Consider the following 26626-nt stretch of genomic DNA (forward strand, 5'->3'; position numbering starts at 1 on the left):
GAAAAAGAAACGCTTATCGTATTTACTCGATTCTTACTGCTTACCGATGGCGTCGTATAAGGCTCATTTATAGTCCGACCTTATCGGTGCGCGGGCCAGCGTCGTTTGCGGCAAGTCACGCTACGCCGGTTGCGCTGCGCCAGCCGAAACGCCATCTCCTCTATACTCCGTAGCGTGCCGTCAGCCTTTATCTACGGAGCATGCGCAGAACGACCTCAAGCCCGCACGCCGCTTTGAACGGCTGTCTGTGACCGTGGCGAAGCGGCGTGGGCGACTTTATTTCTTCGCGCGAAAGAAATAAAGGGCGACTTTATTTCTTCGCGCGAGAGCGAGCGCACACACGTGCGCTCGCTCTCGCCTCGGAGTCGCCGTGAATTTGAGCACGCCAAGCGCGATGCCACTGCTTCGCATTCCATCGCAGTGGAGAAGGTGCTTCCGGTTGCTGCTCGCGCAAAGATGACAAAATTTGGGGGAAAATCTGTAGGTTGTAGGCGGGGAAAATTCATTATTTCGGGGGGGGGGGGTCTCCCGCTGCCAATTCGTTACGTAGAGGTCTCAAATACATGTGCTTCTATGGAGTAACGGCGGGGAATAGAAAAACTTCGTTATATCCAGGAATTCATTATATGGAGGTTCGTTATAAGCAGCTTTAACTGTACATCTTTACTGATATAACGAGGCAGACGCCTTCACAATCCGTGACGTCACGGTGAGCTATCATAGAGGAGCTCGACATCGCTGTCTGCAGGGCTGCTGTTTGATGCTTGCCGACAGCCTCAGTGGGTGTGAGATCGCTTTCTGGAGCCGTGCGAACCGAGGAGGCGGCTGAAAATCGGCGCTTTTGGCAGAGGTGGCGTGTGTTCGACGCATTCACTGTCCCCGAAGCTCCGCCAGGTCAGACGCTGCGACTAGAGGGGTTGTAATTGGGGTCACCATTGGTGTCAGGTGTATGCGAGCTGACTATATCCAAGTTTGAATTATCCGGTGAAGGCCAATTTTTAGATCGACATAACAATGCTTTGGGCCCATAGAATTGTATTGGCGCAGGCCGGGACCTTATGTGGAGATCGAACTAATTGCAGGCGAATTAATGGAAGTCTACCGTACATTCAAAAGTTGTTGAAATCAAGTATATTGAGCACTGCAAACACACAACACTGTTTCCATGCTACAAGAGTACATGTCGCTTTACACCAAACATGATTTCAATTTCTGTAACATCTTTATTGACTAGAGAACTTCTTATGTGAACTTATAAAACAGGTGTCACATGCTATGCTAATGGTAAAAAATGTTCACTTTTCTTAACAACTCTATGCTTAAGATATCACCATAAAGCTTAGCTACCTGTGGCTACCACAAGAAAATATTCTCTTTTGACAATGTACACATACAAGGGAATGGCACACAGAATTACGTTGATGCAGCATGGCTACCCATCACAATCGCCTGTACTGCTCATCAAAACTATGTGGATGGAGAACCTCCACAGCATCTCATATTATACTGGCCCCATTAGCACCATTGGAATCACTTTCATTCTAGCTTTCCATGCTTGTGAATAAAACTAATAATGTGTTCTCATATCTAGTTAAAAAACATTGCAATGTAGCTGCCAACTCTGCCTATTGAGCAATACAGCTGCTATTTGCACAAGGCTGCGGAGTCCATAGGGCAACATTTGTCATAGATGCGACAATTGCTAGTTCGCCTGTGGTAACACTACTTAGGCTTAGACTACGTGGCCATCTACTAAGCTAGGCAGCTGTCAGCATGAAGTGTGAGAGCTGCTAGATTATGCAGCTTCTATTCTCAGCACGGTGCTTGGCAACTGAGCACTGTTGGTGCTGGCCTTGGAGCAGCCATAGCAGCAGGCCTGGGTAGCACGCACCTGCAAATGCGAGCGTGCATCATCTTCAGATTACAACTCCGAATGCAAAATCCGCTTGTGCAAAAGAACAGGAAGTGGACCTTATACAAAGGAATATCCTCCACAGGTTCTCTGCAGAGAAGATGCAATAAAATCTGACCACGATGTTGACTGGTGGGAATGGTCAAGAGCGTTTTGGGGCAAGTTCTGAGGCAGCTGTCTCCAATGATGGCCTCACCATTCGATATGGCTGTCAGGATTCATATGCAGTATAACAGCCAAAAACCTAAGTGCTGGTTTCGGTTCCCGTTCTCTTCAGGCAGAGTTCACATAACAGCATTCTGTTAGACAAGCTTGTTAAGGCGGCAGTACCACGGCAGCCACCTTGAACAGGGCAGTAGTTCAACTGCCAGGCAACAGTCGAGTTTTGCAAGAAAATAAATGTGCTGTTTTCTTGTAATTATTGTTACATAATGCAAATGAACATAAACTTCGTTGAACCAGAATGAAAAATATTTTAATTCAACACAGATTGCAAATTTTGCAGAAAGCAATGCACTTTTTGAGCCAATATGTTTCCTGCTGAATCATGTTTTGCTATCAGATACTTTCCTATTTTTATCATGCATAGAAATCCTTGCCCTGAGGTCATAGGGCCTTTGCCACGTGTCACGTTTCTCTTTCCACCTCCGCAACGGCGCGCAAGGTGAATAGAAGTATGGTGCCTAGAATAGTATAATAAAAAGGGCCACTGCCAGACTTGTACACGTTATAGAAAAGAGGTAACCGATTACAATTACTTCTTTCATAAATTTACTGCCCCACAAAAGTAATTGAGCAATTACTAAACAAATTATTTTAACTAGGGGTGTGCACGAATACTCAAATATCGAATCGAATAGTGAACGTTTGAATAATTCAATTTTTCGAATATACGATATGGACACCCACGCAGTGCCACATGTCGCGTGTGCCTCACGTCGTTTTCGGTGCAAAAGAAGCGCGCCGCGGATGGGCCACCCCGGCATGAGTGGACTATCGCGGCGAGTGCTCCTCGACACTGGCACAAGGTTTGTGCAGATCAACAGGACCGATCCAAATGATAACGCGGCGCGGACAAAAGGAACGGCAACAATAGCAGGGCCATAAAGTGCGAAGATCAGGCCGACTGGCCGCCAATGGTCATGCGGATCGTGTTGAATATGGGGCGACGAACTTCACGCCGCTTCAACAGCCGTAAATCGAACCTGCATGCATCACGCATCCAGGTTCTCATGCAGCGGCCTTGTCCCAGATCTCGAGACCGAACACACCCGTACGAACATATTAGCGGCAAGCATTCCGCAACGGCTTGTGGCCTGTTACCCCATCGGCCAGCAGCGAACTTGTGGTTAACACGGCCTACAGGCCAATCGGCGTCCGCGACTAATGTTTCGTGCCCAATAGCGACACTCGGAAGGCCGACAACACAGCTCACAAACGAAAGCGAGTGTACGGAAGTTGTTCACGGCCATCATCTTTGCGACATCGTACAGCGGCCTCTCGTCCACGACGCCGTTCGTATACACGCGCATCGGTGTCTTGTCGTAGCTTCGAGCAACCCGTACCTAGACTAGGTTTGGATTTACACGGCGGGTGCAAAAGTGTCATGACCCGGTTACATGCATTTGCCAGGGGTGGGACTGCCCAAAGTCAATTTGGAGCAATTTTTGGAGCCGAGAGAATTGAGTTTTGGAGCAGCTTGGAGCAGACTAAATTTCATTTTGGAGCAGGCCAATCTGAATTTTGGTGGAATAATGAAATATTGAATATGGCAGCGCACTTCGAAACCATGACGAAAGACACAATACACCAACACGAAGCGCATAGTAGAAGAGCGCTTTGTAGCTATAGCATACAAGAATATGCAAGAGTGGATCGAGCGGCGGCACGGCGCATGCTTTCCTGTAAAGTCGAAAACGTCGGTGGCACTACGATCGAACTATATACCCGTGTCGATGCTCATGATGATAGTGGAACATGTTCTCAAATTATGCGGTCCAATCGACACGGTAACATAATTTCTGGGTCACCATATGTCTCAACAGACCCATACAGCCTTAATCAACCCTGGGCTGGTATACTGTAAAACTATTCCAATCTGCTTTTACTATTTCGATAGCAATTATATAGACATTTCAGGTGCATTTCTGCCGTCGCCGTGATGTTCCGTATAAAGTCCACAGGCGATAACATCGTCGCCGCAGGCCGTATGTTGTATGTGCGAGTGAAAGCGTGTAAGGGTGATCGGACGATGGCGGCTCAATCTTGCGCACGCAAGAGGAAAGCGGGGAGGAAGCGCGCCATCTTTGGTTGCGTGCAAGGCACTGTGGAGGGAGGTAGGGGGGGCGTTCTCCGGCGGCAACGCGGGCCCTATCTTGAAAGCGGTCTGCGACGGGGACAGAGTGCGAGTGCTCATAGCTTCGTGCGCGCTGTTTTCGCCGCTTAGTGCACAAGCGAGAGGCAGCACGAAGGTCAATTCCCTCGCTGCTGCTGCCGCCCTTCCTCACTCCAGCGTTTAGACAGCGAGATTCCGCAGTCATCGAGTGAGATGTGTTCATGTTTGCTTCTGCGCGCGTGACACTATGCTTGTTAATTTAGTTTGTTGCTGCCCAACGCATTAAGCATATCATGAAAGAAGTTTAATGCTATTCTCAAGAAACGGTGGTTGCTGCAGTACGTTAATGAATGCACTGCTTTAGCGGCATTGCAGCAAAAGTGGTCTGGAACGTCTGATACAAGGGCGGATAAAATTAGTGAACAAAAAAAAAAAAAATTACGTAGGCTTGTGCTGCAGTGCAGACCTTCGCATAATTTTTAATTAAAACGAATTACTTCCACCGTGACACAGCTCGCCACTGCATTTTAGTCGGCTCAGCGTAAACCCTTTATTTCCTTGCTCCTACCGTGGGTAGCGCGCACATTCCCCAGGCTACATTCGTCTAACGATAATTAGTGCTATCACATAACAAAACAAAAAAGGCGACCTTTTCTTAGATCCCAGTTTCCAATATATTTTGCTCTGTAAGCAGCTCATACCTATTCAAAATTAAAACAAGAAAACTGATAAGTTTAGGTTTGCTGGGAACTATACCGAATAAGTTACTGGAGTTCTAAACACAAAAAAAAGGAGGGGGGGGGGGGGGAGGCAGACATATAAAGGCGAAATGTTTACACGCATTTCTGCATTTTTGAACATAATATTTTTATTATTACGCAGATAAAGTAATGTTTCCAAGTAGCTTCTGGTAGTCGGAAAGTGCGTTGAACGGAAATACTTTTATGCTAACCTAAACACATTTTTTTTTCTGCATTAGAAAGTGGTAATGCAATTTATTTGCAAGAAAACAGTGCAAAGCATGCTTGGAAATTGGGAACGATAGTGTGTGGTGCCCCACTAATGTTCAAGGTAAACCACTTCTACGAGTATACCTTGCGGGTTCCCGCTGAACTATTATGCCCCAGGTTTCACGTTAGTGCAGCTGCATTAGCGCTGGATTTGAGCTACACAAACGTATGTTTGTGGGAGCGATACCTTCTACGAACGCGTGGCTGCTGCGGCTCCCAGGTCAGACCCTTAACTGCTAAGTTTAGGTTTGCTGGGAACTATACCGAATAAGTTGCTGGAGCTCTAAACACACAAAGAAAAAGAAGGGGGAGGCAGACATATAAAGGTGAAATGTGTACAAGCATTTCTGCATCGTGCATGTCGCTTGCTGAAAACTTTGGTCGCTTACTGCAATGTGCTGGAGCTTGTTGCAATGTGCCGGTTGCTTGTTGCAAAGCACCAGTCACTTGTTGCAACTTACAAGCTGGCTGCACCGCTAAATTTATGTGACCGCCACATTCAAACGCAACTCAAGATGCAGGAACATTACAGATTGGCGACGTATCAAGGGGAACATAACACATGGAAGTCAATCGATTTGAGGTCAGGACAGCGAAAACCCGATGTAGCAGCCGGGAAAACACAGCAGCGAGGAACGTATCAACGGGGTTCCACTGTATTAGGAATCTTTCCTGCTAAAAATAAATAAACTTTTTTCTTGATTTTGTGTACATTTTGATGCTACGAATTTTGGCTGATACGAATATATCACGCGACCCCGTGAAATTCATATCACCGAGATTGTACTGCATATATAAATTACCAGATTAATGGGCCTATAATGTTGGCATTCTTGCCCATCACTGGTATACTTGAAGTTGTGTATAAAGGGTCGCAAGTGTGGGCTGCCCACAATAAAACCCACCTTGAGAATTGCCCCTGAGGTGGTCCCAACCTGTGGTCCCTTAAGAGGAATGCTTGTGGTCCTGTCCTGTGCTGCAGCAGATGCGCAGTCTGGTGACGCGCAGCAGCCAGGAGCACACAGTTGTGTACAGCTTGCCTGCCACCAGCACCAGAAGGAACTGGTGGGCCAGTGCCCACAGCCGGTAATGGGGACCATAGAACGGGTCTGACACCGCCGGGCACAGCATGCTGTTCAAGTTCACTTCAGTCACCTGCATGTGGTTCAGTATATGAACAGCCTGCACACACTGCTCAAACCGTTCCCTATCCCTACTTTAGTGAGGAAAAATGTATGGCTTAGTGTTCTCCTTTCAGATAATGGAATGTCATGTCCATAGAGGAGATGATTTACTACACAATCGCTTACTTTGCAGCGTGCAAAATTTCAGTTCGGAACAGTTACTTGACTCAATTGTGGCATCTTGTTCAAACACTGGGCGATGCATGATAACGACGACAACTCCACAATGACGACGATGGCCACTGCCATTGGTGTCATGGAAAGGACAGATGGACAGACAAAACAATAACTGCTGTCACAGTAAAGCTCCCACATGTGGCAGGATCTATCAGCTTCAGTGAAACGGCACAGGTGAGCACATCTTCCTTTCCTTCATCGCAGCCTTGCAAGCTTGACTCACTTGTTCTCAAACTTTTTCATGCCCGGTCTCATGATGATGATGATGATATATGGATTTTATTGGCACAAGGGCCAGGGATCCCGGTCTCATGCTGCGTATCATTTGACACATAAGCAATTTATGGCTACGTCTCCCACCAACTTTGTGCCAAAATATGCAACAAAGCTTGCTTCTAACAAACACTTAAATCACCCCACTCTTTTAGCTTGGCACAATCAGATTAATTTGTGGTGCCATGATTATGCTCGTTAGGCATGTGACTTTTATATTCACCTACCTCGATTCTAAAGTCAAATACAGTAATCCCTCGTTATAACAAAGTCAGCGGGACGGCGAAAAAATTCGTTATAAGCAGTGATTCGATATAAGCGACCACTCAAGAAAAGCTAAAGCAGTCAAGCTTTAATTGTGACACAACTGTGAGGAAGTCAAAATACAATGTATTCAGTGAAGCAAAACTTTATTCAGGTGCAAAAAAGGCAGTGAGCTTAGGCTGTTTCAAGTCCTTACCGGGTGCGAGCAATCCCTGCTCCAATTTGACCAAGCATTGCACGAGGCCGTGGTCGCCGCCCATGCATTCAACCTTATTTGGCAGCAGGCGTAGCTACTCCCGTGTCTGCACCATAGTTGGCAGTTTGCATGGCTCTTCGTCTTCCAGCTCTTCGTCCTCATCGGGGCCACCAACAGTGTCAATTATCTCCACATCCGTCGCTAGGGCGACCATGGGAGCAGCAGCGTCAGCCAATGCGAATGTCTCGAAGTCGCCTTCTACCTCTTGGCCAGCAATTTTATGAACAGCCTCGTACAGATCGTTGCAAGTCTGGTCATCGTCAGACTGGTCATCGTCAGGGTCGCTGACAACGGCGCGGGAAAAGTCGGCATGCGCAAGGCAGTTGGCAACCTTCGAAGGGCCTTTCCATAAAAAGTTCAGCAAATGGATTGCACCAAGCAAATCAATGTTGTACCTCTTGCTGGCGTCGTACGCTGTGAGCATGCGCTGGAAAAAAGCCTTGCGGTACAGCTTCCGGGTGGTCTCAATGATGCCCCGATCCATCGGTTGCAATGCCGCGGTTGTGTTTGCAGGAAAAAATTCCACAGCGATCGCCTTGAGGTTGTCCATTTTCCTGTGGCTCAATTATGAAAAGCACTTGCCGATTCATTACGTTGAGCCGTCTATCCAGAAGGTGCACGTAGTCTTAAAAAATAGCAGCAGTCATCCATGCTCGCTTACTTCTGTACCGTATGCATTCCCTAGGAATAGTTGCATTTCGGAAGCACCGCGGCTTCTCCGCCTTCCCCAGTATCAACAAAGGAAGCTTGTCCTCGCCTGTTGCACTGCCACAAAAACAGCACCGTGACACGCTCCTTGCTCTGTTTTCCTTTGGATGAGGATCCGCCAGCGGTAGTGAATGTGCGATTTGGTAGATTTGGTAGCGATGCATTACAATGATGCTTATCTCAGTTTTATGAAGATGCTGCAAACAAAGCTGTCCGGGGCTGCTTGTTCCACATGGTCCCTCTCTTGAGACAGAATCATCTGCAGCAGCCTTGACCCAGATTCTAAACAGTGCTAAAATACCAGGTGCATCACACAAACATTTTTCAAGGAGTATCAACTTATGCAGCTGCTATACAGAAGAGTGGACAGCTATTTATATAACTTAACAATCTGGCACCAGGTCATGGTGGCAGCTGCAGTTTCATTTCGAAAAGCAACAAGTACTGAATAGAACACTATTATAGTTGAAAAACACAAATCCTGTACTGTGTCCTTAACCCTTTGAGGGTCACATCTTTTCGGGAGAAGCATCCCCCAGTATCACATTTTTTATTGCAGATTTACAATATTCAGAGCAACTTATGTGGAGAAAAAACAAATAATTTTTTTACGTGACAATAAAGTAAGAATATTTTTTTCATGTGTGCAGTTTTATACATGGTTTATTGTAAAATACATCGATAAAATAGTGTAAACAATGTTTTGCAGATGTAATAAAATTCACACAACTTAATTTTTTGTTTTAGATTGGTTTGACATAAATAAACACGTCTTTTGAAAGATTGCATTTCGTTTTCCCCTTTTATTACATCACACCGAGGGTGTGATCTCGGCAAGGATGGCGGTGCGGTGGCGTCCGAACCAATCACAAAAGGCCAGAAGAATGAAAAATTAGGTGGATCACAAAGCAATACGGCCCCAGGGACGCGCACGGCCATAGCAACAGCGAAGCATGCCGTGTGAGCACCCACAAACAAACTCAGTGGTGCGCACCAGTCAGAAAAACTAAGCAAGCTAGACTCTTGCAGCAATCAATTGTTACGTCACCAGATGAGATCCTATCATTTCTCACGCATACTGCAAAAAGAGACGCATACGTGGCAATATCTCTGGTTTGCAATCGCCCATCTGTAAACGAAGTAATCACACACCTACAGAATATCCAAGCGGGCGAGCACATCACGCTAACGCTTCGAGTGATAGGAAATAAAATAGAAATAAGTTTTTCCGATGCCCATAACCCACAATGCGCAGCGAGAGAATGCCAATTATAAGGTGTGTAAGTGTGGGCTTGAGCATTTGGCACTAAACTAGGCGAAACAGCAATCCCAAACTGCCTCACTGGCAACCACCATAGCGCAAACCGAAAAATCAGTTTTCGTGCAAGTGGAGCAGCGGCAGCACACTAAGCATTTTTTCTAAAGTTGCGAAAGGTTGCAGTCCCTACAGAATGACCCTAGGCGGCTGTACGTACAGAAACAGTGCGTTTTTTCATATGTTCAGTCGCCAGCATGGCCATTTGGGATTTGCTTCCGCCACAGTACATGTATGGCAACGAACCTCAAAGGGTTAATATGGATATGTTGCTAGCACTCTAGTGCATTTTCCACAGACTGGCGAGAGATTTTTTCAGCGGTATGGCCACACACTGTACCGTTATCTGTGCCCTTAATGTTTGGACGTCAGTGATGTGTTTGCAATTTTCCTCTGCCTTGTATCTGTCCAGCGTGGTGCTATCTGCAGTGTCTGCCATGTTGGAAGAAAACCAACTTCCAACTCTTCTGCAATACAGTAAACTTCTGTTAATTCGACTCCGGTTAATTCAATTTATTTATTAATTCGATCGCGACCAAAGCTCCTGGCTGGCGCCCATGCATTTTTATGGGCGCAAACGTTCGCCAATTTCGATCCTAAATTTGTCATTTTCTGGATAATTCTAACTTGGCCAGTCCACACGCATGCACCTGAGCCCTATGGTGACCCCAATAACGACCTTTTAGTAGCAGTGTCTGTCTCGGCGGAGCTTAGGGGACAGCGAATATTCTGAACACCCGATGTCATCTCCCGTCGAAAATGCTCATTTTCATGCAACAATGGTAGCTCACATCGTCTGATTATGGTATTTACCCAATTCTAATGGGTACCCTTTGTTTTCAAAAGAAAAATTGGGTGGAAAATTGGGTGCCTACGAGGTGCAATCAGATACAAAACAAAAACTACCTTCACAGCGTTCGTACGCTTAACTGCATAACATGGCTGTATTTCTGTGAAGCTGACTTTAAAAACCATGCGGCAAAGTTGACTTAAGAAAACCAGCCGCTATTCTACAAAATCGGGTGTGCATTAGATTTCTACTTTGGTTAGGAGCTTTAAGTCATTTTTAAGTTACTTTTCTACTATGGATACATAAAAAAGTGGGTGTGCATTTGATTAGGAGGCATGTTAAACACGAGCAAATACTGCAAAATTAACCATTGCTGTGTTCTGGCGTTTCTTCTGTATCTTGTTTAATTCGACCCACAGGAATTCAATCGATTTCACCAGTGCAGTCAGGGTTGAATTAACGGAAGTCGACTGTACTTTTGACATTGCTTGGATTCCACTGTTTTCTTAATTAGAAAGAATAAATAATTTCCTGCAATTATCTCACCTGAAATGTTTCCTTTTTCAATGCCTTAACATACACAATCTGCGAACGAGGGCCAGCAATATCTGCAGCTCAATGCGACTTTAGACAGAAATCCGTACTCCTGCATTACCTCAATAAGTGCCTGACTTGACAGCTGTTGGAGTTGCTTATGCTACACCAACTCTATAACAAGAGATTTAAATGGAGAGCTGGAAATTTTTGCCTGGCTGATGGCCTGCTATGCTAAACCAGGTGTTAAGCATAGGCCAGCAGAATAAGCAGACACTCATTCACCAATATTTTTTTAGGTGCTCTCAGGGGCGGATCCAGGTTTTTTCTGAGGGGGGGGTCAGCTTCTGTCAATGATGATTATGGTGATGATGATGATAGCAGTCTTTCTTATTTACCAAAATTTACCGTTTTTCCTCACGATAAGCCCGCGTTTTATACGGCTAAAGCAACACCTGTAGCTCTCCGTGGTGGCTCAGTCAGCTCAGGCGTTGAGCACGAGATAGCCGGATCAAATACCGGCCGCGGCGGCCGCATTTCGATTGAGGCGAAATGCAAAAACGCCCGTGTTCTTGCGTTGTAGTACAGGTTAAAGAACCCCAGGTGCTCAAAATTAATCCGGAGCCTTCCACTACGGCGTGCCTCATAATCGGAACTGGTTTTGGCACGTAAAACCCCAGAAAGAGGGAAAAGACCTGTAGCGAAGCCAGGTATCGGTTTCTCCGAGCTTATAGGAAAAGGACGTTACCCAATACAGCCATGTGCTTGGCAGCTGCGCCTGATAATACAGGGTGTTCAAAACTAAGCTTTATGGTTTTCTTTAAATTAGGCACTGGGAGGCATGCGAAGACCACCTGTGCAAATAAGTTATGTGGCTAAGGGGGCACAAAGTGAGATGATAATTATCGGTGTGAGCAGTCCAATGAACTAAAATTGAACAATTCTTTTTTGTTTACTGCAGTAAGTGGGTATGTTTATATTGAAAACTTAGAGACAGTCGAGTTTCTACACAGTATCAGTCGGAAGAATTATTCTAGCGTGTCCGTGCTCCGAGATATCAGACTCCAAATTTCAATTCTCGTACTGCGCAGAATAATCGAGAATAAAGACGCGACAATTCTCATGAATTCCCGTGAATGATCATGAAGCTCAGTGACCACTTCTGTGGAGGTATGGCGGTGCCATCTTCTCTCTTGAGTCGTGGTGGTGTGTTGACTAGAGGGACGTTCTTGAATACGGGCGTAACGGTCCGTTCCAACGCAGCAACCACTGCGCTGGCTGTTTACGATATGCGAATCACCGCGTATGAAGACTCACGACGCCACCTACAAGAATAACGATGTGGCGTAGTAGGCGAGAGCGCGAGCCAGCGTCTTCATGTTTTGTTTCCCACGCGACGTCATCCTTTTACACAAGGCGCGCATCTGCTCCCGTTTCTCTAACCACGCGACGCCATCCTAGGCCCGCGCGCTGGCATTGGCCGCTGACGTCACGCTCCCCCACTTCGCCCCGCTCCGCGAGAACGCCGACTCAAACAAACGGATCCGGTGGGCTTGAGCCTCCTCTGCTTAATGTACGACAATAAAACTGCGAAGTTACAATGAAAAACTTGTAGCGTACGAACGGTACTGTGCTCGTACTGGATATTGTCAACGTGTAACTGTGATCAGAATGAGTGCTACAGTTAAAAAAAGTTGCCTATGCGTAGTTCTTAGTTTAGCTGTTAGTTGTTATTATGTATATATGAACACTTCAGCAAGAGATCTCTTTCATTAAGCAGGTTGGTCGCGGAACCGATGACAGCCAATGAGGCAACCGTTGACACCCCAAGGGGAAACTAAGTTAATCGGGCACGAAGGCGCTCGAGCGGACCTCGGCGTGTTTGGCAAAAGGGACGTCCCCTCGTTCATTCGACGCCACCGACGGGACGAGTAAGGCACGGCAGGCGTAAGGAGGTCCAAGGTGTTCATGAGAAAAAATAACGACGGCAACTTCGTGACACCACACTCCTACGGAATACAACTAAGCTTGTGAGCGAGCTAGCTTTACTTCTATGCATGGCTGATACCACTGGTACTCGCGAAAAATACTTTATGAAAAATGCTGGTGGCCACATTTTTTTTTTTTTTTGCGACAGGGCCATCCCCCTGTCAGCGAGGGGGCGATGCAGAAATTTTAAGGGGGGGGTCAGGACATCCGGACATCCCCCCTGGATCCGCGCCTGGGTGCTCTGTATACTCACTAACACCCACTCATGCCCCTTCATACTCGCATACTCTCACACCCTTTGTCACTCACTAACACTTCAAGCGAAATGAGTGCAGAGTGAGTATGAGTCAGTAGTATATCCGTGAATGAGTATGTCAACCTATGGTGTGAGTGAGAAATATGGTATATACATATATATATATATATATATATATATATATATATATATATATATATAGAAACTGGATTTTTCAAAGAGCCAAGCGAGAAGCACAACTTCACGGTTATCTTAGGTAACCTAAGATAACCGCGAGGTTGTGCTTCTCATCGTTTTATTTATATATATATATATATATATATATAATGATACTAGAACACACAGATGGCCAATACACACATGGGCACACACAATAAAGCTACTCGCAAAGTCTCATTAAGCTCTGCAATTTTCAAGTTTTCACGTCAAGAGACGGCTAGTTTGAAAACCTTTAAATGACAATTTGCTTGCTTCATTCTGCTTAGATTCTCTTAAATTCAATGCAAAATTATCAAGACGGGGCCCGCTCCTGTCGTGCCAAGTGGCACTTGGCAGTGGTCTCCAGTTGAGTGCCTAGAACAATGCCAATGGTACCAATTCTATTGCCTCCTAGCAAAAGACGTCATTTGCACTGTGGATACAAGGTGAAGACAAAATGAGATTTCGAGCACACTGACAAAATGTGGTTAAACAATTATACTTTTTAAAATAGATAATTGTACCCTTACATTTCTTGCAATCTATTTCTGTGCTGAGCTAAAATCTCAGTTCTTCGTTACATCTGTAATACCTTATCATCTCCAAAATAACCTCGTCACATGTTCTGGTCAGTTCATTTCATTTTGGGCTGTGCTGGTAGTACCATGTCAAGACATCCCCTAGTCCAGTTCTTTTCTTTCATTCAGTACTATTCCCCATTTGCTCCGTACTAAACTGCCACTAATAGCCACACGTGGTGAGCTATGGGGATGTTCTGCCTCATGGTGGACCAGGCGCAAAAGAAGCATGAGCCATTAAGTACAGCTCAATGAAAGGTTTGCCAGGTAGAGCCAAGCAGCGATAAGTTCGTTCTTGACCAATCTTCCAATTGCATTTTGGTAAATACATCAGCTCTGAGCATTTCTGTGAGCTAGTCCACGCCGAGAATTCTAGTGAAGGATTGACTTGAATGTTTGCAAGACGCACCAGTGCCAGTGCTTGCAGGACAAGGAAGTGGTAGAGGTACTGAAGGGCCAGGCTGAGCAGCCCCCAGCTGAGGTCGGCCAGGGGTTCTGTGCTGAACACACCGCCAAGCCGCATGAGGTAGCAGGGCACAGCCAGCATCAGACCATGCTGCACCCAGTACACCTCTCGTTCCAGCGGCAGCATCCGTGTGTTCAGCACCGGAAACAGAAGTGCCAGCAGGGGACCATTCAGCCAATGGATGTGCACTCGAAACAGCACCGTCAGTAGGCAAGATGTGGGAGGTGCCGCCAGCATTACTATCTGAAAAAGGCACCACTGACATGTCAGTTGTGCACTACACTTAGCAGCAGCAGCAGAGCGAGAATTTGGGGAGCAAGACAGGGGAGCAAGAAAAACATACTAGCTGAAATCAAAACTCAAGCACTTCAGCTCTCAAATCTTTACATCTGATATTTTACCTGGGGAAGAACATTCTACTGATTGTGTCGAATGTCCCAAAACCACACTGTTGTAGAGGGCTCCAAATCAATCTTTATCACCTAGTGTTAGTTATTGTGCAGACAAAAGCATTCTTCTTGCATTCCACTCTCATCAGAGAGTGGCCAGAAGTTGATTACGTAAACTCGCGCTCAGTACTGGGACACCATAGCCACTCAATTAAAAAAGACGTATACTAAGCACTATAATTTCATTTGCTTTGCCTTCTTATATTAAAAAAATAGGCTCATCCCTCACAGACTGCACATGTGTCACTGCTCACACAATGGACACAACTGCACACTCTCCCACATTTACATTAGCCATGACCAAGAGAGCACAGATTTAACAAGTGCAGTGGATGTTGAGCTTCAAGAAAGTAATGTGTCACTGTGCGGCAGCAAAGAGCTTGAGGCAAGTGCTCTGCACCTGTAGCATGGTGATGATGTGGCAGGGGTTGAGGATGTAAATGACGGTGCGTGAAGCAAACTTGAAGCCAAGCTCCATGCCAAACACCAAGCAGAGCAGCACCAGCAGGCACCGCTTGCCCCCACGGTCTTCTCGCACAACCTTTGGCGCTGGAGGCACCTGCGCATGAACATCCCTTCCGCTTGCCACTGCTGACATCATACAGGAACTATGCCTAAAACTTCTGTAGCTTTAAACAGCACAGTGTACTGAGTCATACGTGTCATTGACTGATATCAAAAAACACTTGAGTGCACTTTGCACTGCCCCCCCCCCCCCCCTTTACCTGAGCAATATCTTTCCAGCTGTCACTCATCAGACTCACGTGTCTATAAAAAATGCACAGCCCAAACTGGCGAAATCGGAAAGGCTTTCAAAGATGCTGCCAGAGTGTATGGTAAATGTTCTGAAAGAAAAAGAAATACAGTTAAACCTGCTTATAACCAACCTCCATATAACGAATTCCTGGATATAACGAAGTTTTTCTATTCCCCGCTGTTACTCCATAGAGGCACATGTATTTGAGACCTCTACGTAACGAAGTGGCAGCGGGAGACCCCCCTCGAAATAACGAATTTTCCCCGCCGACAACCTGAAGATTTCGCCCCAAATTTTGTCATTTTTGCGCGAGCAGCAACCAGAAGCACCTTCTCCTCCGCGACGGAATGCGAAGCGGCGGCGGCGTGCGCTTCGCATTCCGTCGCGTTGGTGCGCTCGAATTCACGGCGACTGCGAGGCGAGAGCGAGCGCACGTGTGCGGGCTGCGAGCGTGAACGAGGCGGGCCTGCATCCCTCGACCCGGCGATCTTACCGCCGCGGGCGTGACCTTTCCCCCTCCCTTTATCCAAACCTGATCCCGCCGTTTGCTACAGCTGGCCTAGCCCGCCAAGCCGGCACTCTCCTTTTCCTGTTGATGTTGCCGAAGGAAAAAAAAAAACTTTTTTTTTCAACGCGCTGACAGCGTCACTTTTTAGTTACTGCGCAAGTCTCTACGCTTCACTTCACTAACCTGAAACTAGGTGACACTATACGACGCTACGATGCCATCGTGTCGCTCGCTCTTCGTTTCCGACGACTACGCTTGTGCGAACCGACACGTGTCCACGCATCCAGTACGTGGTGTGACATTCCAAGGATGAGTGCTTCGACGAAGTTCGCTTTGAAGATAAGCCTGCTAGGGTGCACACTTTTTCCATATCGCAGATCGCTATCAAGATACGGCGGCAGCCGCCGAAGTAAACGCCTCCCCCGCCGTGCCTAGCGCGGAAGCGCGCTTTTCACCCCTGCCTTGATTTTAGCCACCAATTAGATAACCTCCGTTTGGCTATTTCTACCCGCTTAAAGTCTATTTTGCCTTCACTGTCCCTAAACCCCAATGCTTCGAAAAAATCAGCCCCGTTGCTTTGCACTGTAGGGTTAAGCCCTTTGCAGAAAAGTATGAGGTGTTCAGCCGTTTCCTCTTCTCCACACACACCGCACAACGTGTCTATACCTTGGTGCTTGACTCGGTCCATCTTAGTCCGCAATACTCCCGTCCTGGCTTCAAACAACAAAGAGCTTCCCCTAGAATTATCATAGATATTTTCTTTGGCAATTTCTTGCTTGAAAGTTCTGTATGTTCCCAGTGCTGATTTCGTCTGCATCCCTGTTTTCCACAGACCCCTCTCTGTTTCTTTAACCTTTTTCTTAACCGCTGTTTCCTGGTTTGCACTCCTCCTGCAGTCCAAATATTTGATTGACAATTTTCTGGTCAGCTTATTCCATTTTGTGTCAACATTCCTCATGTACAAATAACTGAAAACTCTCCTTGCCCACCGCTTTTCTGCCATTTCTCTCAATCGCTCCTCAAATTCTATCTTGCTGCTGGCTTCCCTACCCTCGAATGACGTCCATCCCATGTCACCCTGTACCCCCTGGTTTGGTGTATTTCCGTGTGCTCCCAGAGCCAGTCTACCTACCCCTCGCTGCTTAACTTCCAACCTTGCTCGAACCTCTGGTCTCATGCACAGGACCGCATTGCCGAAAGTCAAACTAGGGACCATCACGCCTTTCCAAATCCCTCTCACCACTTCGTACCTATTTTAATTCCACAGTGCCCTATTTTTCATCACAGCTGCATTTCTGCTACCTTTAGCCGTTACATATTTTTCATGTTCCGTTAGGTACTCAGCCCCATTGTTTATCCACACTCCAAGATATTTGTACTTATTCACCACCTCATCACCTCCTCATCCCACCAGCTCTTGGGTTTACGTTTTCTGTTCCCTTTGGGCCTCACTCGTACCTTAGCGAGCTCTAGCTCAAATAGCCCTGTTAAATTTGCATATGTCCATTCTGTTTTACTATCCTCTGAAATTCCTAAATTTGTTGGGTTGCTATTTCGAGCTGGTTTTCCCAGTAAAATATCCCACCTGGTTGTTCATCTTGTCTCCTACCTACATTCATTTCTCTTCTAAAACTCACCTTAAAACGTTTGTGATCACTACCTAGACTTCTGGAGCCATATTCATCTATGTTGATTACCTTTAGCCTATAATGCATCCTATGTGACATTAGTGCATAATCTATCGTCGACTGCAGGCTCCCTATCTCCCATGTTATGTGCCTTTCACACTTCTCAGTACTGTTGCATACCATTAAGTCATGCCTTTCACACATATCCAGCATCATGTTGCCTGTTGAGTCTGTGTACCCGTCCATGTCTTCTATGTGTGCGTTCATGTCTCCTAGTACAATAATCTTGCACCCTCCTCCTAGCTCATTAATGTCACCTGATATGCATTCCAGCATTTTTTTTTGTTTTCCTCTTTGGCATTTGCTCCAGTCCACAGGTATAGAAAGCCAAGGAGTGTCTGCTCTCCTGCCACTTTCCCTTTTAGCCATAAATGCTCTTTGTATTCCTGTTTGACCCTTTGCCAATTCATACATTTATGAATGAATGCCCCAATTCCACCCCCTTTTCTGCTGCCCTCTGTTCTATTGCAATATTCCCATGCACAGTCAGGATTACAGGGTGGTTGCTCCATGTCTCCAAGATGTGTCTCCACAAACCCATATACCATCAGCTTTTCCTGCCTTAGCTGCTCGTCTATCTCCTCCCACTTCAGCCTATTCCTGCCACCTTGCATGTTAATGTACCCTATGTCAGAATAACCTTGCCCCTGGTGCTTACGTCTATTTCTTCTCCTACCGACTCTACGTTTCTTGAATCTTGCGGCCTCTCTGGGTCCGTCTTCGTCTACACTGGTGGCCTCAGGGCTCTGGGTCTTCCCAAAAAAGCCGTAGCTTGGCGCCCTATCCTACTACCTACCATCTTGCCCGTGGCACCACTGTAGCGAATGCCACCCTGTGCAAAAGGGTGGGAGCCAGACCCGTACACGTCTTGGTTTACGTCCATTACGCTGTACCCAAGTGTTCGACTCAGACCCCTAATGACCCAGTTAGCCTCAACCACACTCCGTTCCATTCCGCTAGCCTGGCCTTGACCCTCTGGGATTGTGCATATGGTCACATGCACCTTCGCAGAGGCTTCTCTGAGTTTACGCAACCCAACCTCTAACTGTCTCTTTAAGTTCTGGCTCCTTCCCTTCAGCACATCGTTGAGACCAGCATGGATAATGACCAGATTTTCGTGCTCCATGTTGTCCCATACCACCTTCTGAGCTTTTGCTATTGCGTCAACCATGCACTTCCCTGACTGGGCGTCCACCTCACCCGCCCATCTGCCTTCACTTTTATAAGGACGCCCTCCTCAACCCTCACTACATTGGAGTCCCCCACCACCCCCTTCGCTCTACACGTTCGCCTCCAGCCTGCGATTGCTGTCCTCCAGTTCGCGCTAGCTGGTTCTCCTCCCACCGTGCGCCACTGACACGCTGCGACGGGCTCCCTGCCGCTTGTCCCGTCCCACCCAAAGCCTGTTGCGCTACCTCGCGTTGTGGAACCCCTGTGTTGCCGTTGGCTACGGCCCCTAGGTGTCCCTCCCTGCTCTCATAGCATGCCTCTGCCTGAGACTCCGCGGTGTGCCCGCCGCCCGCCTGACTCAGCTCCGACCCGGGATTACGCGCCGCCTGTGCTATTAACGCCTCCACCCGCACTTCCAGCACGGCCCGCTTTTCCCGTTATTCTTGTAGCTCGCCAGCTATTCGCTTTACCAGGTTGGCTTCGGCCCCCTCCCTGCCAAGCAACTCGCCGATCCGAGCTTCGAGCTCAATCTGCCGCTCTCGCTCTACCTTCAGCTCCCCTTTGAGCTCCTCCACACTAGCTGCCCATTCCCCTTCCATCCGCCGCACAGTCCCCTTAAATCCTTCACACGACCTGCACACGAAGCTAGCCTCCTCAGCGTCGGCTAAACTTGCGAAGTGCGTCATGTCCAAATAGCATCAATGTTTGCACTCCTCGCACTGCACCAGCTCGCCATCACCCCTGTCTTTCCTAGTCTGCCGCACCATCGTCCGCCCGACCACCTAACGAGAAAGCCCGCCAAAATACCTAAACAAAGCCCCATGGTAAGTCGTACGGCAATCTCGCTGTCCAGTTACCTCCACTAGCTTCCCTAACACGGTTTAAAACTGCCGCTTTACACTGCTTTCACCATGCAACACGGCGACAGCGAATTCGCACCCCCTACCGGCAGCTTCTCCGTGTTACCGGGAACTTATCTCGAAGGCCATGCTTTTGTGCGTGGCAATCGGCAACAGCTGTACGAGCAGGAAATACATCATGGTGGCCATGTTTAAGTTCACTATCGCTGGCGACTGTTGTCCGGGCGTCGCAACTCCAGAATCGAACGTCTGCGCACATGAGATTTTGCCGATTTTGTGCCTGTGCGTGTAGAACAAGAAAAATAGTACGCACTAACCATTTGGTGGGCAATGAGCGACTACGGCTTAAGCGGTCAGTCAATACATGGGGTTCAATGGGGGCTGGGTGGGGGAATCTTCGCGACTACGTTTAAACCGCAATAACGCATTAAGCGGGTACGTATTAACGAGGTTTGACTGTACTATCCTCACTTCGCATAGCTGTCTTCTAATTTGCTGCCGCAATCGATGCTTCGCCTTTCGGGCGAAACTGGGGCTTTTTTGTTCATCGCAACTTTAGTGTATTGGGAGTAAATCTTTAGCGATAGTGCATACGGTAAGCGCTTCTTTTTCTAATTTTCGTGCCGAACCTGCATATAACGAAATCCTCTTTATAACGAAGTTTTTCGAGAATTTGTCAATTTCGTTATATCCAGGTTTAACTGTAATCTCTTAATCATGTCTGTTAAAAATTTAGTTTTAACATATTTCTTGCACATTCAACATCATTAAGAGAGCACTGACAAAAATTTTCTAGTTCGCAACAATTGAGCAACTGTGGTTCAATTAATTTGTATAATAAGTTATCTCTGGCAGAATATTACTGTTGAAAGCTACCGAGAAAATATTTTAATACGAGTTTAAAGACCAAGCTGACAGCTGCCTCTAAACCACAGCATCTTGCAACATTGACATCAACTTTACGCGTCCTAGGCTCTCTGCGACATTCCACAAAGGCTGCTGATGTCCGATGGGAATGCTCAAGCTCACAGACCAATGACGGGAAAAGATGCCCCTTGTCTGCCGAGCTGCTCACCCGTCTGTTCTTGGCTCCTCGCTCTTCCGTCTGTGCAGTCACGGACAGAGATTAGTGCATGCTTAAGTCTGAAAATAGATTACCATGATGGGGTGGCACCATAGCAAACATGGTGTTCCATTTGTCTCCTCATATGAGAACTCAACGACAACAGTGGATAAGTTTTTGCAAAAGCAGATGCAAACAATGCATGCTGGGGAAGTGCAGAAATATTCGCCCATTTGACTTTGTGACAGCTGGTTACCAGAAAGGAACATGGGCTGCTTCCAACAGCAACCAATGCTGATGATGGGGCAACCCCTTTGTAATGATGCTTTTCCATAGCTGCCCGACTTTCTTGGCCAAATAAATACTAAAACTACCCCACAGGTCTTTGCTCCAGACACAAGGGCATGAGAAGAAAATATAAACATGTCAGTATGAGAGAACATTTCGGAGGTTGCTGCAAGGTCAACTTGTATTTTGCCCTGTTCACCTTCTCTGCAGTTTGCAGCCCAGTCACTTTGCATCCAACGAAACTGCTATGTGCATAATAGTGCCAAATCTGCCTTGCAGGAAATTCTTGACCTCGCATGACAATGGCTGTGAGAATAACCCCGACTCATAAGGCAAGGATGTGATGCAGCACATGTGGGACTACGAATTAATTCAGTAAATGGCAACTCAGCTAGTCTGCTCTCTTGTGTCATTGGTTTGCAAGTCCACATGAGCTCATGTGATTACCAGCTACGAACACCATTGTGTGGCACTCAATCTGGAGCAATGCCAGGTCTGGTCACAATTAACGATGTTACTGGCATGTAGGAGCATTTGCAGCTTCATTCCTTGATTATTGGACCTACACCTACTCATCAAAGCAAAATTCTATCAGTACTCCATTTAAAATTGATTACCATATAACTTCTGACTGTATTATCTGATGTATTGCGTTGCCTGTAAACATGTTTGTATATGTGTATTACCGTATTTTCCGGTCTATAAGTCGCACCTTTGTATAAGATGCACTTCCCTCAAAACGGCAGTTTTTCCGAAAAAAAAAAAAAGACATATATAAGTCGCACCGCACTGGTGTATAGATGCACCTATTCGTTCGGTAAGCGATTTAAAAAAATTATAGTGACGTGTCACTCCGTGAACGCGGGTTACAAGCAAGCGTATGTGTGCCATATACTTCCACTCCAGGCGCATTTCTGCCGTTGTGGTTGCCGCTATGTTCCGTGTAAAGTCCAAAGGTGATAACACCGTCCCCGCGTGCAATATGCTGTATGTGCGAGTGAAAGGGAGGAAAGAGGGAAGGCAGCGCAGAAGGGAGGGAGAGGGAGGCTTGTACTCTGGTAGCAACTGCGTAGTTTGCGCAGCAGCGCGCGCCGTATCTTGAAAGCGATCTGCAGATGCAACGAATTCGGGGTCGGCCGACTCGCGGTCAGCCTGCCGCCGCTTGCGTTGCTGCTCCGTCCTTCTCGCACGGCGCTCGGGAACTCGATCACGAGAAGAACGTACCCGCCACCTCGATAGCGCGCACAGAACCCGTAGCAATTAAGTTAACCAGCACGCTTTTGGCGGCAGTTTTTCCAGAAAAAAAAATGTACATAAGTGTTTTATAAGACGCACCGACGCAAAATTCTGAAAAAAAAAATGCGTCTTATACACCGGAAAGTACGGTACTTCATTTTGTGACTCCCCTATGTTAAGATCGTATTTATTCGAATATAAGGCTAGGTCTTTCCCCAGAATCTTTGGCCTCAAAGTCACCCCCCGCCTTATATGTGAAATTTTCCTTTAGGTGTGGCTTCACGGCATTGTGAATTTCTCTTTAAAGTGTGGTTTTACGGCAGTGCATGCCGCTATGCCATGAAGCCACTACTAGAGGCAAAATTTGTAGATAACTTGCACTTGTGTGGTGAAGCTCCCTTTCCCCCCTATTTCATGGTCATCATTTTGCGCCATTGTGCGTATTTAAGTTCTTTTTCTTGCGGTCCCCGAACTGCACCCTCGCCTTATAATCGGGACCGCCTTATCATCGAATAAATACGGTACCCCTCACAGAGGAGTGCAATAAGCTTGCCTTACACGAGGCAAGCTTATGGCTATTCAGCGAAGCATTGAACTGTGCTCAGACTGTTATGCAAATAAATGCAACCAATGGCGGCCTACTATATACACACATTTACAATCGTGACCCTATTTTTCGGACACGGACTAATGCCATGTTGTAGCCGGTTGCGGCAATCAACCAGCATGCAGGTATGCATGTGAAGCTTAGTGAAGCTCTTTTTCCAAATGTTTGCATTCGAAGTGGAGGTGCAGGCGTTGCACGAGGACGGGTCTTACATAAGTGAATATGGTACTTTTCAAGTGAACTGTCCTGGGAAAACAGCGATACACTTCAGAAATGTACAAATAAATATAATGCAGGCACTGGCAGCATATCCTTGCACAGAAGAGTGCACACTCATTCCATAGTCCTCACCTATAGGTAGGGTTGTGTTTTCCAATTAATTCTATAAGATCTGAAAAAAATGACAGCAGATCCACGAGGTGAATGATGATGAGTGGGCGAAGCTCCGGAGGGAATCATCGGATTTCCCGCTTAAGGGGACGCTAGCACAAACGCGTTAGAAACGTGCAGTACTCTCTAGTAAGGGGGAGCGGCCACAGCGTCTTACGCAGCCATTTACACATGCCGGAACGTGCACCGCGTTTGCCAACGCCATCACATGACTGCTGAGAGAGTATACCCCCCGTATTCATAAACGCTCCTCGACTTGAACTTGACTTGCCACCGCTTTGGGCAGCGCGTTCGAAACGCGTTGAAGGTAAGGTGGAGAGGCCACAGCGTCTTACACCAGCTTCTTACACGGGCCGTAACGCGCTAGCACAAACGCATTAGAAACGCGCTAGAAACGCGGCCTTTCGTTAATGTTGGGTATTTATAGCCATCGTGGTGCGTTTGTCCATGTCCGCTTCGTGGCATAGTGGGCTAACGCCGCGCGCTCGGAAGCGAGGGGTCCCTGGTTCGATTCCGCGCTACGGACACAACTTCGGAATTTTTTTCTTTTTTCTCAGACTGGTTACACACTACTACTACTACTACTACGACGGGGACGGAACGGGTGCCGCTATAAGGAGCTTCGCCCCTAAAACACTTGATGGTAAATTATTTGACAATTCAGATTCACGCTAAAAACGCCAGATTTCCAGGGCCCTCAGCTGTGATCACATGACTGCACTTTAACGTTAAACATTTGCAGGAAAGAGTGAGAAGTTCAAGGCATTTGTCACGACAACAAACTCTTCACAGAACCCGCTGACCAAGCTGAGGTTCCTAGAAAAAAAACTCAAACGGTGTGCTCTCCATAAGTACAGAACTAGAAGCTCAGTCTATTTACATGACTGCAATGCCTTTTTGCTGAATGCCTACAGTTGCTGCTAAGTCAATTAAATGAGGCATCTGCAACAAACCTTGTGGAGGACGTCAACTGCATGCTTGACATCTTCGGTGAGGAGAAGCTCTGTGAAGTCATTAACAGCCCCAGATAATTCTAGGTTGCTGTTGCAGAAAAGTGGAACGTCAATGTGCAGTGGAACACGACATCGCAGTACACAATCCAGTCACTCTGGTACCACGCTTTGATTGTGAAACAAAACACGAAGGCAAAAGTGTGCATTCAACACGTACGAGCAGCTGTTTTCTGTCATTCTACCACTGGGGTATGACTACCTTTTTGGCAAGGAAGGTCTCAGAATATCAGGCATACACTGTTAAAGAAATTGCTAAGCCCCTTGTTTCCTGGAGCAAGCAAGCATTAGACTGACCCGTCCTTTCAAACACTGGGCAGGATCTACTGGCTTTTCCTGCATCCAGTGTGAAAGTTAAAAGAGTACTCTTGATGTTTAGTCTCGTAAAGCAGAAAGAGTGCAGCGCAACGACAGGCTTCAACATTGGTAAATGTGCATGTACATATTATGGTAAGTTGGAACGATAATAAACCCTGATATTGTAAATGTTGAACATAAATGAAAAAAAAAAAAATGTTCCTGTGGCTATACTGCCTTTTTATCTTTTCAATCAAGGCTATTTTTCAGGTATGAGGAAGCTGGAAGGCAAATAACAGTCCAAAATCCGCAAAACCTCAAATTTGATTGTGCCTTAAAAGAGATTGCCAATAAATGCCAAATATTATTTTTAAAATGCAGAACCCTATTTATGGGACAGAAATTAGGAGGACCACAAAAAAGGCTTGAGAGGAAGCTATGAACCGTGCAACAAGCAATGGGATGGAAAATGATACGTGTAGCTGCACGGATTAGCTGCATTGATATTGTCACGGGCCCATTACCCAAGCGGGCGCACTAGGACGCAGCACAAGGATGATGAAGGCGCACCTTGGCTCGTGTGTGAATTTCGCCATACTGCCTGTTGTACGTGTATGTATATATAGGCTCCTGTAAGTACATATTTTACCTCTCGCTTTCCTTGTTACATTTTGGTGGGGGTGCGGGGTAACGCCACAACAACACGGAACTCCGCAGTGGACTCCTCGTGCACGCAGTTGGGTAACGGTCCCGTGACAATATTCTGGTTGAGTAAGAAATACTTTTGGGCAGGTCATGTAATGCACAGAGCAGATGCTCAGAATGGGTTTTAAGGGAAACACAGCCGATTATGGCAGACATGTTGCGATGATATTTGCAGGCACTGTATGGAGTCAGCTGATGCCTGACAAGTGTAGTAATAGGAGATCGCTAGGAGTGGCCTTCGTCCTACCGTGGACATAAAAAAGCAGGCTGATCATGGTTTTGCACAATGCATCATGTTCCAGCTACTGATGATGGCCATCTTTGCAACATATCAACTTCTGAACCCAATGAGTAAAAAAAAAAAAGAGCAAGCAGAGGAAAATGTGTAGTACGAAGAAGTGCTTAATCAAAAGAGACAAAACATTCGATTGTTCTATGCTCATGTCGAACTCTTTATCCCATTACAGCTTTAAATGTGCAATTTGAATGGCATAAATGAACAACTACACAAATTTGCTGTGCATACACCTGTTCTTTGGCGCTAGATTTTGCAACTTGTGGGAATTTTGAATTCTTTCAGCGCGTATTCACTGCTAGCGAGGAGCAAGTGGTTGTATGAGTATATTAATCATTCTCATTATACACATTTCTCTACTGGCCAACTATGGTGACAACGCAGTCGCTCACGCCAATGCGCGAAAATGAACGCACTCGGAATTGAATCGTTGTACTATCCCGGCTTTGAAACATCGGGACATAGGTAGGTGCGGTGATCCTGGCTTGGTCGATGGGCCACTTCATTTACCAACAAACCGACGCCGCGCACCCACCTGCAGGCGCCGCCAGCTCCACAGCGCTAACGCTGCAGTCCAGAGCACAGCCAGCACGGTTTCCCACAGGCGCCTCCGGATGGATATGAATTGGGCGCACTCGGGCCCGCCGTTGCCTGCCAAGCTGTGGTTGACGCCCGCGTATGCCCACTCGGAAACGGCGAACAACGACGCACTGCCTGAGGTGCACGGCTCAGTTTGACCGCTCGCCATGCCGCTCATAATTGCACAAATTCGACGCTTGTTTCAGCACTTCGAGTGAAAGCCCCGTGAGGCCCCCCTAACGTGTCACGACCCACGAAAAAAAACGGCAACTACGGCCTCCGGTGCACTCTCATTTACCGTGGAGGAACGAAAGCCATGCGTTATGCCATTTTTTTTAACGTTAATCTCGGAGGCTGCAAGGGTGGCTCACGGAGCTGATTTGTGATCCAATGCTATGGGCTGTGGATATTCTGTGGCATAAAACTTATAGAATTTTCTACATTTTTCTTTCTATTAAAAAAAGAAAAAAAAGAAACTC

The 26626-nt window shown here is 46.8% G+C and overlaps 1 protein-coding gene across 3 annotated transcripts; it reads right to left on the reverse strand.

Moving 5' to 3' along the window:
- Window positions 1-1203: 1203 nt before the first annotated feature.
- LOC119443159 (transmembrane protein 164) lies at window positions 1204-26494 on the reverse strand. 3 transcript variants are annotated; one of them, XM_037708323.2, is made up of 6 exons: window positions 25985-26494; window positions 24215-24302; window positions 15095-15253; window positions 14189-14488; window positions 6163-6412; window positions 1204-1891 (listed from the first exon to the last, which is right to left on the reverse strand). In XM_037708323.2, the coding sequence occupies exons 1-5, from the start codon at window positions 26029-26031 to the stop codon at window positions 6203-6205; spliced, it is 804 nt and encodes a 267-aa protein (XP_037564251.1). In that variant the 5' UTR covers window positions 26032-26494; the 3' UTR covers window positions 1204-1891; window positions 6163-6202. The 3 variants fall into 3 exon arrangements, with proteins under 3 accessions (XP_037564251.1, XP_049518589.1, XP_037564250.1); XM_049662632.1 differs by lacking the exon at window positions 24215-24302 and having other exon boundaries at window positions 25985-26491; XM_037708322.2 differs by lacking the exon at window positions 24215-24302 and having other exon boundaries at window positions 26104-26490.
- Window positions 26495-26626: the final 132 nt, after the last annotated feature.

Source organism: Dermacentor silvarum, chromosome 2 (genome assembly GCF_013339745.2).
Source record: "Dermacentor silvarum isolate Dsil-2018 chromosome 2, BIME_Dsil_1.4, whole genome shotgun sequence".
Classification (NCBI taxonomy): Eukaryota; Metazoa; Arthropoda; class Arachnida; order Ixodida; family Ixodidae; genus Dermacentor; species Dermacentor silvarum.

Excerpts from the sequence above, each read along its gene's own strand:
- LOC119443159 (XM_037708322.2), bottom strand. The coding sequence starts at position 26,325 with ATGAGCGGCATGGCGAGCGGTCAAACTGAGCCGTGCACCTCAGGCAGT. Across the intron at positions 15,254-26,103 it reads GGAGCTGGCGGCGCCTGCAG|GTGCCTCCAGCGCCAAAGGT; the intron begins GTGGGTGCGCGG and ends GTTCATGCGCAG. Across the intron at positions 14,489-15,094 it reads ACATCATCACCATGCTACAG|ATAGTAATGCTGGCGGCACC; the intron begins GTGCAGAGCACT and ends TGCCTTTTTCAG.